The sequence below is a fragment of the Nothobranchius furzeri genome, chromosome 10 (genome assembly GCF_043380555.1).
Source record: "Nothobranchius furzeri strain GRZ-AD chromosome 10, NfurGRZ-RIMD1, whole genome shotgun sequence".
NCBI lineage: Eukaryota > Metazoa > Chordata > Actinopteri > Cyprinodontiformes > Nothobranchiidae > Nothobranchius > Nothobranchius furzeri.
In genome coordinates, this window is record NC_091750.1 from 25,823,425 (window position 1) to 25,845,998 (window position 22,574).

At 45.7% G+C, this 22,574-nt stretch overlaps 3 protein-coding genes and 1 long non-coding RNA gene across 5 annotated transcripts; 1 reads left to right on the forward strand and 3 right to left on the reverse strand.

Annotated features, from left to right (window-relative positions):
• Positions 1-418: 418 nt before the first annotated feature.
• Positions 419-2,286, reverse strand: LOC107395849 (heat shock protein beta-11). The gene has a single exon (XM_015975324.3). It carries the CDS (start codon positions 1,542-1,544, stop codon positions 897-899), a length of 648 nt encoding a protein of 215 aa, XP_015830810.3. The 5' UTR covers positions 1,545-2,286; the 3' UTR covers positions 419-896.
• Positions 2,287-2,438: 152 nt separating this feature from the next.
• Positions 2,439-20,435, reverse strand: ccdc65 (coiled-coil domain containing 65). 2 transcript variants are annotated; one of them, XM_015975323.3, is made up of 9 exons: positions 19,904-20,435; positions 9,744-9,880; positions 7,827-7,994; positions 7,585-7,754; positions 6,351-6,456; positions 6,126-6,281; positions 4,360-4,578; positions 4,196-4,285; positions 2,439-3,002 (listed from the first exon to the last, which is right to left on the reverse strand). In XM_015975323.3, the coding sequence occupies exons 1-9, from the start codon at positions 19,974-19,976 to the stop codon at positions 2,712-2,714; spliced, it is 1,410 nt and encodes a 469-aa protein (XP_015830809.3). In that variant the 5' UTR covers positions 19,977-20,435; the 3' UTR covers positions 2,439-2,711. The 2 variants fall into 2 exon arrangements, with proteins under 2 accessions (XP_015830809.3, XP_054592921.2); XM_054736946.2 differs by lacking the exon at positions 19,904-20,435 and adding an exon at positions 15,516-15,637.
• LOC107387211 (uncharacterized) lies at positions 16,698-19,159 on the reverse strand. Its single transcript, XR_011521697.1, has 4 exons — positions 18,772-19,159; positions 17,924-18,130; positions 17,762-17,840; positions 16,698-17,679 (listed from the first exon to the last, which is right to left on the reverse strand). It is a non-coding gene; the product is annotated as an uncharacterized lncRNA (long non-coding RNA).
• Positions 20,436-20,898: 463 nt separating the features above from the next.
• LOC107395847 (early growth response protein 1-like) lies at positions 20,899-22,303 on the forward strand. Its single transcript, XM_070555422.1, has 3 exons — positions 20,899-20,924; positions 21,138-21,171; positions 21,299-22,303. Exons 1-3 carry the CDS (start codon positions 20,899-20,901, stop codon positions 22,301-22,303), a joined length of 1,065 nt encoding a protein of 354 aa, XP_070411523.1.
• Positions 22,304-22,574: the final 271 nt, after the last annotated feature.

Genomic DNA, 22,574 nt, shown 5'->3' on the forward strand with positions numbered 1-22,574 from the left:
GGACATCTGTGCTGTTTCTCTCAACTAAGGCTGTTCACATTTATAAGTTATACTAAGTTATTAGTACACAGAAACACTCTTTAGAACAGCTGAAGCGTCTCACACACAAACACACCCTTAAGGTCCCCCTAATGCTGTTACACACACGTGTGTGTTGCTCTAGAGGACTCCAGCCTGTCCGGCAGCATGGAGATGTGTCTCCACGCGTCTCCAGGAGAGGAACAGGAAGTTTGTTCTGTAGCTGGTGAACTCCTCGACCTTCTGTTTGTCATTTCTGCTCCTTATCTGATGTCTCGGCGAGGCGAGGCGTCCCCACAGACGGTTTCTGGTCCAGAGGACAGTCTTGGACATCTTCTGTCTTTTACAGATGTTTTGTATTGTATGTGATTTAAAAAGAGACGACGTCCACATGACCATGTGAAGCAGTTTGTGAATAAATACGTTTATTGAGAAATATTTTACAATGAAACGTGTACAGCTGCTGTTTTATTGTTGGTGGGTGCTCTGGCTCTTCTTGTATTCTCACTAAAGCATTTTATAATAATCCTGAAATGTTTATCCTGCTGGGTCTGGAATGTTCTTTACTGGGAATTCTACTTTTCCAGGATTCATCAAAGGTTTTTTGTAGTTTTCGTTTCCTGGCTCATCCAGAATGTCGGATCCAAGATGGTTGATGTGATAAAACTAATTTCACAAATTAAAAGTGAAAGAAGAGGAGGAGGCTAATTTAAACGGTGGGGGGGGGGGGGGGGGGGGGGGGGGGGGTCTGAGACCAGCAGCAGGACTCAGGCGGGTCATCAAAAGATGATGTCATAATGAGTTAAATCACAAACACAAGTCCTCAGACAGAAGCAGTCGATGACAGACTTGTTATCAAGCGAGACGCTTCGCTCCTCTCAGTTTTTCTCAGCCAGGTCTTTCTCTGGAGGTGGGCTGCTCCCTGCCGTCCCGCCGCTGGAGGACGAGGACGTGATGGCCGGAGCTGAGCTGACATTTATGGGAACGATCCTCTCTTTCCCGTCGCTTTGCCGTTTCTCTCGGGGAGCCTGAATCTGCAGCCGGCCATCCACCAGAGAGCAGGTGACGGTCTGGGGGTCAACGTCATCTGGCAGGTCCAACTCCTGTCTGAACTCCTGACACCTGTAGAAGTAGGAGCCCTTCCCATCCTCCTGCTTCTTCTCTGTCCTGCCGCTCACCCTCAGCTTCCTGCCCACCTGTTTGACCGATAGCTCCTCAGGGGAGAACTCGGAGGTGTCCAGGCTCAGAGCGAAGCTGCCTCCTCCGCCCCCCAGGTCCTGGAAGGCGATGGGCCTAAGGTCTCCAGGGAGGGAGGAGCTGTGGTCAATCTCCTCAAAGATCTTCTGATGCAGCCTCTCCATGTACTCCATGTTCTGCCTCATCAGCTGCATGTGTTGGATCATCTCCTGCTCGATCTGGAAGAAGAGGGGTCGGGTATCGGGCCAGAGGCTGCGGACGGGCCAGTGGAGGTCCAGGAAGGGCATCATGGAGGACGAGGACGGCTGGAAGACGCTGGGACACAACATCCTGTGGGTTTGATCTGCTGCTCCTGAGTCTGGCTGAAGACCTGACCCATGCTGCTTTTATACCCCCCGGCACACACACACACACACACACACACCCTGGATAATTCCAGCAGCATTCCAGAGACGGACGTGTGTTCAGCTGCTTTATAAAGATGTGACGGAGTTCTGCAGCAGAAATAGAACAAGGCTGAGCTCTTTGGCATGTGGCACATGTTTGTCTTTCTGCTTCATCTGGACCCAACCCGAGTTCTGACCCAGTCTCAGAACCAAGTCACACCTCTATCCCTGGACACACACACACACACACTAATCTTTCACTGATGGATCATTTCACATTTAAGTGAATGTGAAGACACCTCAAAGGTCTTCAGACGTGAGTTTTCCTGCTTCGTCTCGCTGTGGTTGGGAGAGGAGTGGTCGTGTCATTTGGCTAAAGTTACTTCCAGTTCACAGGAAAGGTTATTTAAAATTTGTGAAAATTTTCAAAATAAGAGTCTGACCTATATGCCAGCTGCTTTATTTCTGCTTTCAGCACCTGAATGACCAGGTTATTCCGTCTCCTCTGACGGCACAGCCATTTTCCAAGATGACAATGGCAGGATTCATCGGGCTCAAATAGTGAACGAGTGGTTCAGGGAGCATGAGACGTCATTTTCACACGGACCTTACCCCATGGAGAACCTCTGGGACGTGCTGGAGAAGGCTCTGTGCAGCGGTCAGACTCATATTGCAGATGGAGAGATGCGTCTGTGACACTGCAGAAGCTTGAGCACTGAGGAAATTGAGGGGACCCCTCGGGGGTTCACAGACCCCAGCTTGTGAACCACTGCTCTAGATCTCTAGTAAACCGTTTTCCCGGCAGCAAAGTTGACCAATGACAGCAGAGACGCGAGGTCGACGCCCACTTCCTCTTTTATTTCTGATACATTTTAATGAATTAGCATCAATACATTTATGTTGAACTTATGATCATACTTTTATAATCCATAACATTTATCACGTTTTACTGCAAGAACAAAGTGATGAACTAAAGATAACATCGTGTGTTTGACCACCAGGGGGCGCCTCTCACCTCCACACCAACAGACCTGATCCAGCTGAGACTGGATTTCACTATGGAAGAAAACGACCGGACCACTTCTTGAACAAATGACAACGAAGTGTCGGTTAGATTATTTGATGAGGTTTGGATCCCAACTCTGTCTCCTCTGGTCCTACAGGCGGTTTAGGACAGCTCCTTCCATGACTATGAAGCACCTGTCTGCAGCCAGTGGAGGTGGGGGCACGGGTCACCTGCAGCATGACAGAGCATGCTGTGAGGTCTGCTGTGCCACAACTCAGCAGGAGCTCCAGTTGTTTGTTCTCTTGAATCAGATACAGGTTCTGGTTCATCAGAACTTCTCGGTGCAGCAGAGCGATGTTTGAATCCTGCTGCAGCTCTTCAAACTCCCAGAGCTCCTAGATACAGATGTTTATCAGGTCAGAACCTTCCTTAACCTGTTTGGTTGTGGTTCTGGATCAGAACGCAGAAATAGGACAGAGTCTGGCTAAAACAGAAGTCACCGCACTGAGCCGGTGTCGGTGCAGGATCGGCTCGGGGTCCTTCGACTGCCGATGACGTCAAAGTAGTTGATTGGCTGAACATGAAGCTTACGGAAGTGACGTTATCACGTTATGATTTTGATTGGTCAGAACAAATTTGCGGTCGTAGTCTTAGCGGTTGTATTCCTGTTGTCCAAAAATCAATACTTTTTGGAGAAAATATGTTTGAATTTCTAAAGGAAATGTAAAATAAAAGCAAATGATAAACGGCGACCCTCAAAAGCTCTTGATGTTGATGAAATGGGGCAAAATAAAATATAAGAACTTTAATGAAAGACACCAAGATAACAACTTATGGGCCATTCCCATCTGTACCGGGTCGGCCCGGGCCGGGTAGCGTAGGTTGTTTACATATCTGGGTGGCCTGGTATTTTTCCGGGCCAACCAAGGCTCATTCTCAGCCCTCTTCTCGAGGGGGTCTGCTTCAGGCCGACCAGGGCCAACACACCCACTGCTGACAGCAAATTCACACCTTCCATTAGAGCAAGCCTCTGATTGGTGGGTAGAATCAGCCCACATGGGCTTAAGACAAGGATGTGTGGAATCAACCGGGCCAGGCTGGGGCCGACTGGGGCTACCCGGCCCGGGCCGACCCGGTACAGATGGGAATGGCCCATAAAGAAATATACAGACGAGCTCCACATTAATACTAACAGATGTGGCTTCACATATAATAACTGTTCTATTGTTTGTCAGTCCGATGTTGGTTTTATGCAGTTTCACATTCTTTACAAAACAAAGATAATATGGTGTTTTATTAACAAATTACAATTATAAAGAAAACATTTAGGTGTTAACAAACAAGAATTTATTAACAAAACTGCTGATGTCTTTCCAAAACGTGTGTGTGAAAGCCGAGGAGATTAGCAATAATGTGACATCATCGACAGTCGAAGGACCCCGAGCCGATCCTGCACCCGAGCAGATCCTGTACCGACACCAGCTAGCCAGGATAAGCGTGTTAGCTGAAGATCAGACCAGACTAAAGCACAGGATCCTGGCTGGCTCGGGCTAAGTGGCTGTGGCTACTTCCTGGCAGGTCACCCTACCTTAACAGGTCCGGCCTCCATGCAGACCTGTGGTGAGGTTGAAATGTTCACTTTGGGACTCATCTCATCAGCCAGCAGAGCCCTCTCACCCTGAAACAGCAGACCAGGAGCAGGATGAGAAGCATGCAGGTGAGGCGGTGGAAGAACAGGTGAGTTGGGCTCACCTCGGAGATGATGGCCTGCAGCTTCTTGGTGACAGCGTCGCTCTTGATGCTGAGCTCAATGAGCTCTTTCTTCATTGCCTGGTTATCTCGTACCAGCTGATCCGTCACCTCGTGCCACCGTCCAGTTCTTCTGGTGCTGATGAATGCCGGGTCAGGTTCTATCAAAGCCTGCTCCATCCTTCCAGAGTAGATCTGGTAAGTCAGCTGGAGCCTTTTGTCCTGGTGAAGCGAGACATCTGATCAGAGAGGAGCTCCGACCAGAAGGTCCAGGTGGTTTTAAAGAGCACATTTCAGGTTAATTTTTTTCTAATTCATATAAAATGCTGTCCCAAAAATACTATTAAAAAGCTTATTGTGGATATTTTGTTTTAAAATACATAACAGCAGTTTTCTAGGAAAAAGTTCCTTTCTCTTGTTTCTAAATCTGAACCTCTGACGTAACCAAAGGGAGTTAGAAGCTAGGCTGCCTCAGCTCCGTGTGGAGAGTGGCTAGTTTAGGGAAGAGAGGTCATGTGATCCAGTCAGTGTGTGTGTTTACTCGTGTTGGACTGTGTTCATGCTGATAATCTAGAGTGTGTGAAGGCTGTACCGACTCCAGCCTGTCTGGACATCGAATCCACGGGTTTCCAGATCAGACGAACAACGCCTCTATCTCCGTGCCTGAGGGCGTTTTGTGCAGCTGAAAAGACGGACGTCTGTAGCCCACATCGGTCGGTACCGGGTCAGAACCGCCGCCTGGACCACCAGGAGAGGATCATGTGCAGCTTTTAAGAATACCAGCTGGACTGGCTCACTGGTGTCTGGGTCAGAACCAGCTCACAGAAGCCCGCGTGAGCTCCAGAACCGGATGACAGGCGTCTCTCCCTCTCTCTAAGCTAAACGAGGTTAGGTGAACGGATATTAGCGAGTATGAGACAGCCGACAGATTCTCATTAGTATTAGTATTATATTAACTGACCAATACTACTTTAACTGTCTGGTACATGATAGTAATCTGTACTGTATTGTGATGCTAGCACACAAGTTTAAGCTAACATGGTTAACTCACAAGCTGCCACCCCCCCCCCCCCTCCCCCCTCCCCCTCTCCTCCCCACTTCTCCACTATCTCTCTGCTTTGGCTGATGGCTTCTCCCTCTGGTTGGTCTCTGCCCTCTGGGGCGAGCACTTTATGGTTCTGGTCCATCAGAAGTAGAATTATAAACATTTAAAGTTTCCTCTCAGAGCCGCAGTAGAGTCCAGATTTTCTCTGGATTAAGCTAACAGGACTCCCTCAGCTGACGCCACTTGGTTTGGCAAAAAAAAAAAAAAAAAAAACATTCTCACAAAAATGACTAAAAGCCTAAATAATTTATGTTTGTGTAAAAAATGTTTTAAACGAGTTTCTATTGTGTTTCTCTGAACGTTGGTTCATGGGAGTCTCTAACCTGCACTTTGCTCTTTAAAGGTGGACTTTAGTTTATGCTGACTGACCATCAGAGACAGATCATATAAAGTCTAGACACACACACTTCGCCACAGGGACGCTCTGACGAAGGCGTGTGTGAATGTGGAGAGGAGCGGTCCTCTACAAGGACGAGAGCCTCTGGATCAGCTGGTGTTAGCAGGTTTCACTGATGATGTCGTCTGATTTCACCTTTACTCCCACTTCCTCTGATCTGTTGTTTATTGAGATCTGACTTTAGTCCTAGAAGAAGCAGAGTCTGAGAAGTTCTGGACTCTGAAGCAGAACCAGAACTTGAGAGGAAAACTTGGTACTGACACTCACCCTCTTCATCTTCCTCATATCAGCATTGAACTGGTGCTGGTCGTTGTAGAACTGCTGGTCCATTTGATCCAACTGGAACAAGTTGTGCTGATGGACCTCCTGGTTCTGAAGCATGGTGCTCTCCAGGTTCTTGATGTCTGTCTCCAGTGTCCTAAACTGTCCTCAGGAAGAAAGGAGACACGGCTGAGACCAGACCAACCTCAGAACCAAACCCCAGCCACCCACCAGTTCCTCGCTGGACAGGGTCTGCAAGTCTTTGGGTCTGGACATCTGGTCACTGTTAGTCTGGAGCGGAAGGCTGGCCCGATGCTGGAGGTCCGACATCTTCATCCTGCAGGGAGCAGAGACAACAGGTTCAGACCCGGACCTGAATCTTGTCACAAAAGTGGACGTGGTGTTTGGCTACAGGCTGAAAAGGAAACAGGAACCATGACGAGCTGTCTGCTGATGGTGCCCTGGTCCATCCGGTTCTCTGCTGCAGCCTGGGAAAAGGACAGCAGGGAACGCCATTGGGAATTCCGGACCATGATTGTTGTGGGATACACCCGTCTCTAAGCTGGACGAGGTGGGAGAGTCTTCTGAGATGTTAGTGGCGTTTGTCTGGCATGGGTGGGAGCAGCGGTTTTCTGCGTTGATGATCAGGAGGTCAGAGGTGAAACGTCCCAGAACATAACCTGGTACCAGAACTGAAAGTACAAATGGAACCTCTGCAGACCTTCAGCGAGTCTGAAGAACCGCTGGTCCAGAACCACTTTAGAAGGCTGATTAGGTTCTCACGAGAACCGTGTTTGGTGTCGTATGAACTGAATCGGGTCAGAACCTGGAGGGACCAGATGGACACTGGGAAGTCCTTTTTGACTCATTCTAAAAGATTTTCCTGCTGAAAGGATGAAAACTGAAACACCCAGCTGGTGGTGTCGGGTCGGCTCGGGTCGGGTCGGGTGTAGAGGTTGACCAATAGTGGCTTTTCTATTGCCGATACCGATATGTAGGAGACGCGGTCGGCCGATGGCTGATCTCCAGACGTTTTCCCTTATTTTCAGGCTAAAGTGTCACTAATACAATCAGCTGATGCACAACATTTCTGAAGCTGAGTCAGTGTTTGAACCCTAATCCAAACTGTTCAATGCTGACTCTGTGCACTGCTCAGTGTTAAAGTCAGACACTTCAATAAAGTTAATTCAGAGTATTTACTATGCAGATGCTATTAGTGAACATGAAAAACATTTAAATTAAATCCTGCATCGGCGCCGGGCTGCCCGAGGACGTGCCTGACTTGTGTCGGGCTCCCTCTAGTCAGGGACACATTCTTCAACTCTAAGCTTAAGAACTTGACCGTAATGTTGGTGCTACTTGTGCAGAGCCTGTAGCGTCTGAGCAGCACCGCCACCAGATGGAATGAGGCATAAATGTTCCAGCTTTGATGCAGCAGAGGTCCAACTTGTGGTTCTGGGCTCACCAGTTGGAAATGCGTGCGGACTGGAGCTCCTGCAGGCTGCCTTCCCGCTGCTGCTTCCTGGTCTTCAGCCATTTGTCTTTCCGAGCCGACAAGTGCTCTATGTGCTGCAGGTAACAGTTCTGCTGCTGAATCTCCTGATGCTCCGCCTCCTGCACGCTGTTCCCCAGCCTCTGCACACACACACACACACACATCAGTGTGTCAGTGCCCAGCAGGGACAGGTGCAGGACGTGGAGGCTTACCTGGATGATGGAGTTCTGCTCGTCTAGCTTCCTCTCAGACGTTTGCTGGTGCACCGCCCTGTCGTTATGCAGCTCATTCTCTAGGAGCTGACGAAGACCCTTCCTCCAGCCATCATCAAGCTTCTTCTGGTTCATCACCGTGTTCCTCTTCTCCTTCTGCAGCTTGTCCTGGGTCCAAGCAGGCAAACGGTTCAGAATTAGCTCTAGTGGTTCCCAACCCGGGGCCCGTGGCTCCAGGTCTGTGCTGAGGTCCGATTATATTTGTAATAATTACATGAAGAAAATGCCACCAACACACCCAATAAGACATGTTAGAGTAGGGGTTCTAACTCTGTGTGAACTTTGTCATTAATCATGTCATTATAATTAATGCGGGCGACAGCGGAACAGGAGCTAAGTGCTCGCCCCGTAATCGGAAAGTTGCACGTTCAAGGCCTGCTCAGTCTGTCGTTGTGTCCTTGGGCAAGACATCTAACCAAGCCTGCGTGGTGGCAGTGGTCGGAGGGACCGGTGGTGCCTGTTGCCCCTGTCAGTGCGCCCCAGGGCAGCAGTGGCTACATGGAAGGCGCTGAAGACACATTTTTATAATCTGTCTTTTATTCTGTGTTAGCTGCTGTCATTTTAATCTTCTTGTTTTTTGTTACTTTTATTTTGTTTTTATATGTATTTCTTGTTTTTATTTTCTTAGTTTAGTCCTGTTCAGCACCTTGGTGGCATAAAATATGTCTGTAAGGTGCTTTTATAAATACACTCATCACCATCAAATTCCACTACCTCCGCTCCGCTCCGCTCCGGCACGAACTCCGCAGCAAAAACGGTCCCGTTGTAGTCATTCAGAGCTGTTCCACTACTGCGGCCGTGCGGTGCAGTGCGCCGTTCCGCCATCCGGCAAAAATAGGATCCATTCTATTTTCGCCGGACGCCCTCCGCAGTCAATGGACAGAAATCACAACCACCCAACAGGAAAAGGAGCAATTACAACTTCCGTTTTTCACAATAAATCGATAAACAAAAGGCGTTTTTTGTTTCATATGCACAGGTTTAACAACTTTTAACAACAACAAAAAAGTAAGCCATAAATACAGTTTCCACTATCAAAGTAGTCACACTTTGTTGATCCAAACACTGCTGATCTCTCAACACAAATGATGGGCAGATTAAACAGTTCATGCCGATGCTTCTCCCACACAACGGGTGTTTGGATCTAACTTCCGCGTTTATTGCTCGGACTGTATCGCAAGATCTCGAAAATCATGCGCAAGCCTGTTTGCCCACCCCAGGTCTCCGCACCGGAGCGGAGCCGTTGTAGAGCGGGTACCAGTAAAAGTTGAGTTTGGAAGCGAGCGGCTGCGGAAGGCGGGGGCGGACCACAGCGGAGGTAATAGAATCTTGGGGTAACTGTGTTGTAAAACACCTTGGGGGATTCCATGACTCTGCAGCAGGGTTTCCCATCCCTGGTCCTCAGGGCCCACTGTCCTGCCTGTTTTCTGTGTTTCTTTTTAAACACCACTGTTTTCTGCTGCCACGCCTGACTTAAATGAACGAGTGATTAACAGGCATCTGCAGCGCTTGATGTCCTACTGAGCCGATGTAAATCAGGTGTGCTGGAGCAGAGACATGGACAACATGCAGGTCAGTGTGCCCTGAGGACCAGGGTTGGGAAACACTGTTCTATCCAAACCATTAATCACCTGTAAGTGTGTGCATGTGGGTAGGAGTTGGGGCTGAGGGCCCTGGCTTGGCTTGGACAGGAAAGGTGCAAAAAGCTTGTTCCAGTCTATCTTTCTGCAGCCAGACTCCTGGGATTTGGGGAAGTGGTTTAGATCACTGGTCCTCTAAACTTTCTGAAGGTCTGAACTTTGTGCTCTAGCTGCATCGGAGTGTTTGTGTTTTTTCAGATGTTGGAGCAGACGTTACCTTCAGGAACAGCTGGAGTGTCTCCTCCTTCTTCTTGGCCAACTCCTCATCTGCCTGAAGTTTCTGCTGCAGCTGCAGAAGTTGCTCCTCCTTCGTCATCTCAACACGTTTCACCACTTTCCTCGGCATGCGTCCTCCTGTCACACATCCAGACCTCCTCTGAGTTAATCATGGGGACCTGACCTCAAATCCCATCATGCACAAGTGCAGAAGAACCTGTAGAAGTCGCTCACTCACTCACCGCCAAAAAGGAAAAGGTGGGCGATAAGAAACTAAAACCAAAAGTGGTTTTAGAGCGTTGCCCTTTGGATTAGGAAAACCAAGGATTGGATGTTCGAAGGAACTAATAATTGGCTAGGGACTGATTAAATCTGCTAAAGTAAATCTACAGAACAAGCTAGCTTTAAACACAAACATGGAACACTTAGCCCTCCCACTGACTATTATCTGTAGGCCAGGCCTCCTGGATACCAGAACTCGCATTGTTAGAGGAAACAAGATAGCCCTAAACACCAGTCATCATAGGTCCAAATGCCTTGTCCGTAGCTTCAGATAGTGTTTTTCTATTTTGGGACTGTAGCAGCCGGTTGTTTCTCCTTCTCTGATGTTTCTGAGCGAACGTCTCACACCAGCTGGTGCTAAGGACGTGAGTGTGTCATGAGTGGAGCACCCAGGGAAGTGCGGCGGTTCGGTGAGACCAACAACCGGATGCATGGATGTAATTGGACTTTTTCCAATGTCAGGTTTTGACCCCTGCACTTTTTACCATCCAAAAACAATATTACGTTATATTAAATTGACACTGGTTGAGCTCTAGGACCAAGTGGAAAACAACCGTTTGTGTTGAAGCGTGTTTCCCATTAGAGCATACTGTAAAGATACCCCCCCCCCCCCACACACACACACACACCACCACCACCCACCCCCGTCCTCCCCACTTCTAAAGCGAAAATGACGTCCATGGCCGGATGATCCGTTGGTTGGTTTTGGTTCGTAACGTGTTGTTGACGGAGGTTTTTAGACAAATGCAAGACAACTTTTTTTTATATCTCCACAGTATATTTATGGCTGTACCATGTTAGAATGGTATGAATGTCTTGAATAAATGAGATCAATTTATGGTTTGAGTGAACATTAATATGATTTTATTAACACTGGGTTTTGCTGGGGGGGGGGCAGCAATTTTCTAGGGGGGGCCATGAGCGCCAACTCACGACAAAAGTCCCAAAGCACTTCACAAAGTACACATTCCAAAACACCATTTGATAAAAACAGGCACTCTCACAATACTCATGTCAATGCACTATATAGCATTAACGTGGATATTTATGGGCACAGAAGCACCGGTGCCTATTAAAAAGACTAACCCACACTTAAAAAAATGTAGAGTTTATGGTAAAATGCCGACAGCTGGGGTTGCTGGAATGGTACGGCAAAATTACGGGCAAAATTTGGTTTCCTTTTATGTAAGAAGGTGTTTTGATTGTATTTATGGTTGAAAATGGTACTGAAGTTGGTATTTTACTGTGGAATAAACTATTTTAACTTGAAAAAAAAAACATTGTTTTACCGTACAATGAACAAAAAACCTCCAAAGGGGTTTCCTCATTACATATAATCAATTCAGGGTGAAATAAGTACCTTCCATTTAGGTCATAACTGGTTATGACAGCTTTACCTGCCTAACTGCTGTTCATGTCTTTCAACTGCACTTGTGTGTAACAGTCTAACGCGTTGAGTCAGTAATGACATCAGTACTGAACTGAAGCACAGCCTTCACGTGCATTCACGAGTCAGGTCGAGAACAGACACTTCCCTCTGACTAGCTCTGATTGGTCCTAGCGCTGTCAGCTCCTAGCGCGTGCTGAGACAGTTTAAAAGACAAGTGTAGATCCCACCCCTCGACCTGGTGGTTAGCCTACGCTAACTGGTGCATACGCACTGGGACTGTTAAATTTTGTTGTTGAAACAAACACACACACACACACCACGAAATCTGCAGAGTTCTCCAGTCAAACTGTTGATGAGGTCAGGTCCGGTCAAGAGGTGATCATTCAGAGCTGTGCCACTGTACTTGGCAGAGCAGTCAAACACAACCCTGATTTTTTCTGGTTTTCTTGGGTGATAGACGCCTTGATGTGGAATATACCACGTATTTCCTTCTCTGGGATCATCTTCAGCTCTTTCAGCATCACCTTCCTTGAAGACAGTGTCCATGAACCTTACATAATCGTCCTTAAATTTGGGGTTTTCCTCAAACTTCCCTTTCAGGTGCTTAAGTCGCACCAGAGCCAGACGCTTATTTTCTGGCAGCTGAGGACGTGCCTTAAAGGGAAGTGGCATCTCTAGGTGCCCGTCAGCATTCTGGTGTATTTCCTCATTTAGCAGATGCATGAACTGTATGTCATCTTGTGATATGCTCTTTTCTCCAGGAGCTGTGTCTTTGAAATCTGACTCAAGTACTCTGATGATGGTGGCTGGTGTCAGAGGTGGAAGCTCCTTAACAGATAAGCCAGTGGTACTCAACCTTTTATGACTGATGTACCCCCTTTGAAATTTTTTTTCAGCCGAGTACCCCCTAATGAGCGCATAAGCATTGGGGGGAGGACTCTGGGATTTTGAGATAATGAATTTAGCCTACTTCTACTGAATATAAAACACATTTTATGAACTTTTACTTATATTTTCCTAAAATATTTATTAAATAATTATTTTTTTAAAGATTTTCCATGATTACTATTTTTTTTAAATGAATGTACATTTTCTCACGTACCCCCGGAGTTTCTTTACGTACCCCCAGGGGTACGCGTACCCCCATTTGAGAAAGGCTGAGATAAGCGATGGCACAGGCCTGTCACTTCTGTTGATGTTGCCATTTTTTGTGAACTGCCAACAATGCTCCAGCCCAGGTCTGTCTTGATTGCATATGGCTCTTCGTCACCCCCCGCGATTACTTGCCGTGGTGCCAGTGCTCTAGAACAGTCGTAGCCTATTAACAGCCCGACCTTGCAATCCACTAACTCGGGCATCTCCTGTGCTATTCTGATTAGATGTTTCCATCTCTTGGCAGTTTCAGAGGTGGGAATGTGTGAACGTTCAAGTGGGATGAAGTCTCTGGTATAGGCAAGTGGCAAATTGATAAAGACTTTGGAGTAAAACCCTCTAACTCTGAGCCCACTAACCCTTTCGCTCTGAACAATGGAATCTCTTCCCATCATAGTGGTTAGCTTTAACTTCACTGGCTCTAAACTCATCCCCATCTCCTCACATACCTCTTGATCTACAAAAGTGTTGCTACTCTGCGTATCTAATAAAGCATACACTAAGGTCTCTCTCTCTGGAGTGGTGGTTGAAGAAACCCACACGGGGACTATCATGGATGTGCTCCCACCATCTCCTTTGTCCATGCAGCAAGAAAGAGCAGATATGTTTTCTTCTGCCTGCATTCTATGTTGGACGGTCTTCACGAAGAGCTGTTGGATGATGTTTTTTACAAACCCCACAAGTCGCCTTGCGCTTACAGTCTTTGGAATTGTGTCCTCTTCTGAGACAGCCAAAACACAGGTTATTGTCAAGTATGAACTTTCTCTTGTTTTCCACATACATTTTAGCAAAGGTCTGGCATTTGTGAATAGAATGGCTTTCTCCACAGCAAATACATGTGACTGAGTTTGATGGCAAAGCATGTGCTTTTCTTTCTATATCAGCCTCATTTGAATTGTTCTCCACTTTGCTGCATCCTGTGGTTGTTCTGTCTGATGCTTCCACACTTGTGATGTATGCATTAGCCTTTGGACACTTTATGTCTCTAGCTTCAGTGTGTTTCAAGGCATTAAATGATGTTATGGGATTGCATGCAACTTCCGCTTCTTGTGTAACAAAGTCAGCAAATTGTTTGAAGCTTGGATATTCTTCTGTTTGCCGTAACTGCACCGTGACCTGACGATTCCAACGAGAGGTCACCCAGTCAGGAAGTTTTTGGAGCAATTTTTGATTCTCTTCACAGTCATTTAACACCTGCAGTTCTTTGATGTATGGCATAGCATTGCTGCAGGCTGTCAGAAAATCACTGAATTGTCTCAGTTTAAGCGACTCTCTTGAACCAATCTTTGGCCAGTTGTTCAGTTTTTCCCTAAATGCACGCTGAATTACAAAGGGGTGACCATACCGAGCATTCAAGGCTTCCCAAGCTTGGTCATATGCTTGGTCATCTTTTCTGTAAAAGCTTCCCTCCAATACAGACCGTGCTTCTCCACTGATGTATTTGCGTAGGTAGAACAACCTGTCGGCTGGATTTGTGCATCGCCGTTCTATCAAAGCTTTGAAACTAGTGCTCCACTCTAAGAACTTAAGTGGGTCCCCTGAGAAGACTGGAGGTTCAGGTGCAGGAAGTCTGGTGAGGACCATCGTGTCATGCAATGCTTGCATTAACAGTGACTCATTGTTATTATTGTTTGGTTGTTCATTGTTATTATTCTTGTAGGTTTGCTCTGGTACGATTTCTTCAGGAGCTAACGGAGGACAACTGACTACCTCACTGTGTGCACTTTTGACTTCTCCACAGACTTCACTTGAATCTGCTTGAGAATAAGCTTTTAGCTTTGCAGTTATTACCTGAAGATCTCGCTGATTTTCTAGTCTTTTAAGCTCTTGCCTTTGTGTAGCAATAGCCTCCTCCATTTCTATCTCGGCCTGCTTCGCGGCAAGCTGTGCAGCACACTCTGCCTTTTTTACATTGATGCTTTGCTGCTCCGATAAACAGCTTGAGCGGTGGCTACGTACTGAAGGTCGGGAGATTGTAGTCCCAAATATTGACTGAGCATATTCTGTGAAGTCTTGCATTTTCTGCCTTCGCATCAAACTCTTCTATCCCCACTTCGCTCATACGTACTTTAAGTATTCTCATCAAGTCCGCTGTTACTGCTGTGCAGGAATCAATTTTTCTTCATGTCTCAGTAGAAGGGGCTGCCTGCGATCTTATATCTTCATATGTATTTTTCACTTGTTGTGACTCCAGCCCTTCGACAGTATCCATCATGTCAGCTAATTCCTGGTCAGAGCACTCTTCTTTAAGTTTGGAACGTGTAGCTTTAACTTGTTCTTTCCAGGTTTCATATAGTTTGACAAATTTACTCTCCTTCTGAGAAAACTCTTGTTGCTTAATTTCTAACATTTTGGGTGTTAACTTTCGCTCCCTTGAGGATTTCCTGAGCTCTAGTCTTGAAGTATTAGCGGCAGGCTTCTGCTTTATTTCTATTTTAGCATGAATATCACCTATGAGTAACTCCAATTTCTCCCTTTCAACATCATCAGTCTGTAATTTCAATTGTTCATTCAATCTACTTAGCTCTTCCTTACGGGAATCGATTTGTTCTCCGAATTCTGTGTTCTACCTATGCAAATACATCAGTGGAGAAGCACGGTCTGTATTTACGGTCTGTGTTTACTGACATTGCACATGTTTCAGCAAACCTGCTGCATAACAAGTCGTTGCTATATGTATATGCGATCCTGGCAAACATATAATTCTCAATACAATCTGATTCTTGCAACAATTTGCTTAACAACACCCCTTGTTAGTCTTCGTTTAAGTTGAACTCTTAAACATCATTAGAACACTTTAAACAACACCACTTGTAAATTAAAGGGGAACAGTTTGGCGATGACAGGCTGGTTACCTTTAGCTCAGTACCTTTCTCATACAAAATAAATTATTATATTAATAGACCTCTCCAAACTTTACTAACAGTTGTGGATATATCACAGCCCAACCTGACGTTGACTGCAGAGCCGTTATCTTTTCCTTGAAGACGGGGGATTATACAGTTTTTGCTGTGTGCAACGGCAGAGAGTTGCAGACGGTTGCAGTTTATGATGGTCAATGTCGCCCTCTATTGGTGAAGTCGTGGTCGTTGCCGTCCAAAGCGCCAATAATGATGTTTCCTCTTTTCGAGTTTGCAACATGGATGTAATTTTCACTTTAGAAGTGGGGGGACACACGGGGTGGGAGTGGGGGGTCTTTACAGTATGCTCCAATGGGAAACAGGCTTCAACACAAACGATTGTTTTCCGCTTGGTCCTGGAGCTCAACCAGTGTCAATTTAATATAAAGTAATATTGTTTTTGGATAATAAAAAGTGCAGGGGTCATAACTTGACTTTGGAAAAAGTGGGGGGGACATGTCCCCCCTGTCCCCCCCCAAAATTACGTCCATGGTTTGCAAGCCTCCTTTCCGCTGTGTTCTCGAACCACACACACTGCGCTGTCAAGAACCTTCCTTCTTTTCTTCTTCTGGAACATTCACTGCTTCTAACGTTGAACTTCCAGGCACGTTGGCGGCACGTTTTCACTGTAACTACAGGGGTCTAACAAAGAATGGCCACGCATCATACTGATGTCTTCAGATGTTTATTTTGCTCTCTCTCTCTCTCTCTCTCTTATTGTCTTCAGACACGTGAAAACGTGTGCGCCTCTTGGACCACATGCAGAATGACATTAACGTTGAGGCTGTAGACGCATCTGTAGCCATGTATCCATGCTATGGTTGCTATGGTTGCGCTGTCAAACAAACTGATCATGTGACCATTACAAACTCTACCTCATACAAACTTTACAGCACGTTACATATTTAACAAACCCATATTTTTAATCACATATTTATGGAAGCCCATTCCCGCCACAGCAATAAAGTAAGTTATGATTAATTTCTCAATTGATAGAGTTCTTAAAAAAAAAAAAAAACCTATGTCATGCTTAAATGTGTATTTGTATGTTTAAAATGGTTTTGTAATAAAAAAAGAAATTGAAAGTTTATGGTTTCAAACACTTTTGTGGTAAATAAGTCATCGGTTGTTGTTTAGTCTTCTTTAATTCGTTTAATTTAAATCTTATCTTTTGAAACTAAACTGAAGCCATTTAAAAATGATTACTCAGCTAGCAAACATCACAAACAAGAAAGTGCAGAACTATTTAATTTTACTGCAGATTTACATTGAATTTCCCCCACAGTAAGTCTTTACATTTAAACAGCAATGAAAACATTACAATAGTGTCTGTATGACTTCCATGTCACGGGGAACTCGCTGAATAAACATGTCATCTGTGGTGTAAACAACAAAGTCACACCACTCACATGGAGAAATCAACAGTCAACACCGACCTGCCAGTGATGAGGATGAGATCGCCACAGAGAGTAAACCTTTTCTGAGCATAATAATCCACAAAGCTACACACATTTAGGCATTTTATTTCCAGCAGGCCACACTCAGGCTGCCCTCAGGATCATACATAATCCCATCTGGTGTTGAACCCATCCATGGTGCCTCAAGGTGGATCAGGACCCCACATGGGTAGTGGTTTACCTCTCTTACCTTGCAGTACTCCTTGATGGCTGTAGGCTCCAAAGCAAGACCCCAACATTTGTCATCAGTCTGACTACTTGTTCACATAGGCTGTTTCACAAGGTTCTCAGCAGAACCTTCTGCCCTGGTGTGACACACTTATCTAAATTTTGTAGAAGTGATGTGGCATCTGCTTAGTTGGTGCCCCTCCACACAGAAACTCTGCAGTTGTGTTCTGTTCTCAGCTTTGTATGATTTCCCCAATGATGTTGTGAGGGATGTGAAATGATGTTCGGTAAACACAAATGCACATGCAGAGGGTCCCAGTCTGCAATGAGAGAGTGACAGTTGTGGGAGAGAAGGGTTGTCTTTGTGTGGACGCGTCCTGGGGGCCGTCCTCACTGGTAGTTGGTAAGATGGCCCGCTTCCCTCCTGCACCGAACCAAACGTGGACCCAACCAGAGGTACATCACCAGAGACAGCCATGGTTGTCATCACCGGAGCCTCATCTGCACCAAGTCTGTGGTACACCTCCTGCACCTTCAGAATGAAGCTGTCTGTCATCGGGGAAGCTGACTCCTTTTTACAAACTGCTTCTGGGGAAGAAAAACAAAAGTCAAATGGGGTGTGTGCATGTGTGCATGTGTGTGTGCGTGCAGTCCAGAAAGAAAAACATACCTTGTTCATTCTACCGGTCTCCTCTCTCTTGGTCTGGCTGATATGATGACCATGTCATTAACTGGACCTGGTTTAATACCTTGTTTCCAAATAAAAACAAGTTTAAATGTTATAACAGAAATATGTATACAAATAATAATAGTATCATTAAAAGTTTGTAACCTTGGTCCCCGTTTTGTGCCACTGTTGTTCAGTTTCTGTGCAGCTGAACACTGTGTGTGTGTGGGGTGGGGGGGGGGGGGGGCGATGTAAGTTTCAGCTAGGAGAAATGTGCCGTCTGGTAGAGTTGAGCTGCCACATGACATCACAAGGCTGCACCTGCCACACATACACTGGCACCCCTACCGGCTTTGAATCCCTTAGCACAATCTGTTACAACACAGAATATTTGTTAGAGTACAGCTGCATTTAAGGAGACAAACATTGATGATTAACTTCACTTAACTCATTTTAAAATAGAAGAGTAGAACAAGTAGTGGACAAAAATAAAATAACTGTAAACAATGTTGTGCTTCTGCGAGTCATCTAATGTTTGACTTTCTGTGACATGCTATTTATACAAACTCTACTTACTACATTCTTTCTGGGACACATTGTATCTCTGATACCACATGACACACGTAGTTCAGGCATGTCATTAACCTGTTATCAAACTAAAAGCAATGATATGACTCGCAAAAATGTGACGTTTAAAAACATGAACAGTCTTCTTTTGAACCTGAATCAATCCTGCACTGAACCTGCAGGGTAACGTTTCCCTACACTCAGACGGTGGGGCTTCTGGTTTTTCCTCATTGACCTGAAACACTCGGACCTAACCGTGACCTCTCCTGACTGCATGATTAAAACTGAGAATAACATAAAAACTGTTTTTTGTTATTTCAGACACGAAAAACACGCATGACCTTACTTATCGCTCCAATAACGTTTCCTTATTGTGTTAACTTAGGCTAGTGGAGAGCTAGCGTGTAGCATCTTTAGTAACTCACAGCAGAAGTTTGTTAGCTTACCTTCATAGCTGTGTATGTAGCCGGGCACATACAATACAAGCTTTGTCCATACTAGATTTTGGCATTTCGGACGAGGCAAGAAAGATTCGGTGTACATCGTTAACCATTATTCTTGGGAGGTCTAGCAGCAAACGCGTACAAATAGCCATTCTGACCACTCAGCGCGAACGAAGTTGTGTGCTGCGCTGCTGCTGCAGTTTGAAAAATACGGAAGTGCAAAAACGGAAGTCCGTGGAGGCCAGCAGAATTTATCTCATTATTATGAGATACTATCTCATAATTATGAGATACTAAGTCATAATAATGAGATAGCTAAGTCATAATTATGAGATACTATCTCATAATTATGAGATACTATCTTATAATAATGAGATAGCTAAGTCATAATTATGAGATACTAAGTCATAATAATGAGATACTATCTCATAATAATGAGATAGCTAAGTCATAATTATGAGATACTAAGTCATAATAATGAGATACTATCTCATAATAATGAGATAGCTAAGTCAAAATTATGAGATACTAAGTCAAAATTATGAGATACTAAGTCATAATAATGAGATAGTATCTCATAATAATGAGATAGCTAAGTCATAATTATGAGATAATAATTTTTTTATTTTATCTGAGTGGCGGGAATGGGCTTCCATACATATTTTAGACATGTTTTTAAATCAATGTTACACTTTTATCATCTTATCTAGTAATTAAATGAACCAAATTAAGCATCTCTCTATCACAGAAACATTTGAAATAAACAACGTTATTTTAACTGTCTCGGGGACAGTTACAGCCTCTTTATTCATATGCACTTTCTAAAACTAAAACTTAATTCCTATCAGTGTGGTTGTTATTACAGAAGTCCTTCAGTATAATTTGTACGGCTTTTATTTTTGTTTTCAGATATGACTAATACTATAATAGTATTTGGACCAGAATACACTGAATTTCTGCTCCATTTAATTAAATGGTAAAATGGCTTGCTAAAACGGCACTGGCCTCGGAGGGTAAACGCGTGTTGCTCTCATTTGGAACCGAAAGTCACTTCTGTCTGTTAACGCGGATTTGTTGTTGTTATTGAGGTGAAAATGCACGCGCAGCGCGCTGTTGAGGATGTATTTTAACTTACCTGCGAAGAAAACAACCTGGAATCTCTGTTCTCTTTGCCAGCCCGCAGCAGCAGGTTTGTGATCTGTCTCCATAGCAACCGGTTAAGGCGGGTGCTGCTCGAAAAAGTCACGTGACAACTGGTTTAGGGTTTCTGGAAATTTTAGGCCCTAGCGTTGCCGCCGTATTGGATGGGTTCCTCGCTGTTTTTGTTGTCATTTTGACCAAGAGAGATGAAAAAAAAAAATACGACAGGTGCCTGGCTGCAGCAAAATGGCGATGATTCAGTTTAGCTGTGAGGATGGAGAAAACTGATCAGAGGCAGGTGTATTATCAGGTGATCGTGAACTTAGTTCAAACTCTTGAATAACACTTGAGATAAGTGATTACATCAGGCAGGCCCTCATAAATATGGTTAGAGTTTCTGCTCATTGATTTAGTCCTTTTTGAAAATAAGTGCAGCCCATGGTTCAGAACGGCCCACAGAAATGTTCTGACTGGTGTCAAGCCAGCCTCCAGTTTGTTTTCTGTTCCCCGTCTATTCAAATTATTACGGGAATGGATGTGGAAACCGGATTTCAAAATAAAATTCAACTTCAAGTGAATTATCAGATATTTTAAGAACATAATATCAGATAATTTAGGCTTGTTCACTATTAGCACCCTGTCAATATCAAGGCCATCTTATTTTGGATTTCAAAGTAAAAGCCCTGTGAATTTTCATTTTTTAACTACTCTTTCAATGACTTCAGAATGCTCTTAAACGCAAAATTCTTATTTCCAAAGAGCAGTTGCATTTTGTATCAACACTATCCAACCACAGCAATTTGAAATTGCCCATATTTGACCGACTCTTTTAACGATTTCAGAATGCTCTAAAATGGAAAATTGCTGTTTCCACAGAGTAATACCACTTTAGATCAACAGTATACAACCCCACAGTGATACCATATCAATATCAATATCAAGTCATTCTGATGTTGCCTTCCAAAATAAAGGCCTTTTTAAATTGTCCATATGCGGGGAGTCCGCGGAGCTCGGAGGTGAGGAGCTGGGGGTTGTGGAGGGTTCAAACAGGCAGAGAAAACCCGGTTCTGAGTCTGCTGCTCGTCTGCATCAGTTTATAATCATGCTTAGTTGTTATTTTCTCAAAGACTAAAAGTCCTGAGCTGCAGATCTGCAGGTTCATGGGTCAGAGCTGCAGCTGGAGGTCCATTAGACCTTAGTGAGCTGTGAGCACGTGGTGTTGTGTGAAGGAGAGTTCCCTCTCAGACAGAGCTGCCTGAAAAGGTTTCTGCTCCAAAATAATCATAAAATAAAAAAAAACAATCAGTCAACATGAGAAAAAAGTTCATCTTTCAGCCAGTGAGGTGCATGCAGTCTTCAGGTGGGGCTCACCTGTTCTTCTTTCTCTCAGATTCCCTGTCGGACCTCGCTGACCTGCAGAACCTCCTCCCTCTCACGCCCCATGTCCCCTCTGAGCTACAGTGGACACTTCACCTTTGAACCTTCTGGCTCCACCTTCTGTTGTGGCAGCAACAGTTTGTGGGCAGAGCCTCTTCTCAGTCTGTTGTCTGGGTTTGTCAACGTCGCAGCCCCGCCCCCTGTGCCCTGCAGTCTCGCCACCTCCTCCCCACCTCCAGCGCCGACAGTGACATCTTCAGCACCATCTCAGCTGGGCCTGGGCTGCAGTTCTGATGGCGTTGCCTCCTTCTTCTCCGCAATGTCGACTTCTGCCTCCACCACCAGCTCTGACCACCTCCCTTCTTCCAGCAATTCCCAGTCAGCCACCCAGGCCTTCCAGCCCCAGGGGCCCCCACCCACCTACCATGCACCCACTTCCACTGCCATGCCCACATCGCTGGACTACTTGCAGCCACCTAGCAGTGAGCATGGGTCAAGCCAAGACCAGAAGCTGCCACCTTTCACACCCCTCCCTGCCATCAAGGCCTTCTCATCACAGTTCCCTCCTTATGACTCTGTCTGCCTCAACAGGAAGTCCTCTGCAGGCCGGCAGTGCGAGACGCCACCACACGAGCGCCCGTATGCCTGTCCCGCCGACGGTTGTGCCCGCCGCTTCTCCCGCTCAGAGGAGTCGACTCGCCATGTGCGTGTGCACACCGGTCAGAAGCCTTTCCTGTGCAGGATCTGCACGCGCAGCTTCACTCGCAGCGACCACCTGACTACGCACACCGGCAAGAAGCCGTTTACTTGTACAGAGTGTGGACGCAAATTTGCCTGCGGCGACGAGCGAAAGCATCATGCCAAGATCCACCAGAGGCAGCGAGACTGCCGGGCCGACCGGATTGCCACTTCCCCCCCTCCCTCCACTACGGCGTCTACCACAGCCTCCCTCACCCTCACCCTGCCGGCCGCCGCCCCCTGCTTCACCGCCTCATCCCCCTCACTGTCGCATGACTAAGCCTCCACACCGTCACGCCACCTTTACTCTCCGATGGGGAGTCCTCAGTCAGAGCTACCCTCCCCCCACAGCGCCAACATCTACTGAGAGACAGGAAGTCTGGGGTGACCTTTGACAAAAAACTTTAATTTTGAAAGGCCAATGTCTGAACTCCATAAATGCTCACCTGTTCATAATGTACATACCTGGACGTGCACACTCATGAGCGTGCACGTGGTGTTTTACCTACTGAGTAGGTTCTGGGATCAGTTTTCTACTGAATGTATTTCCT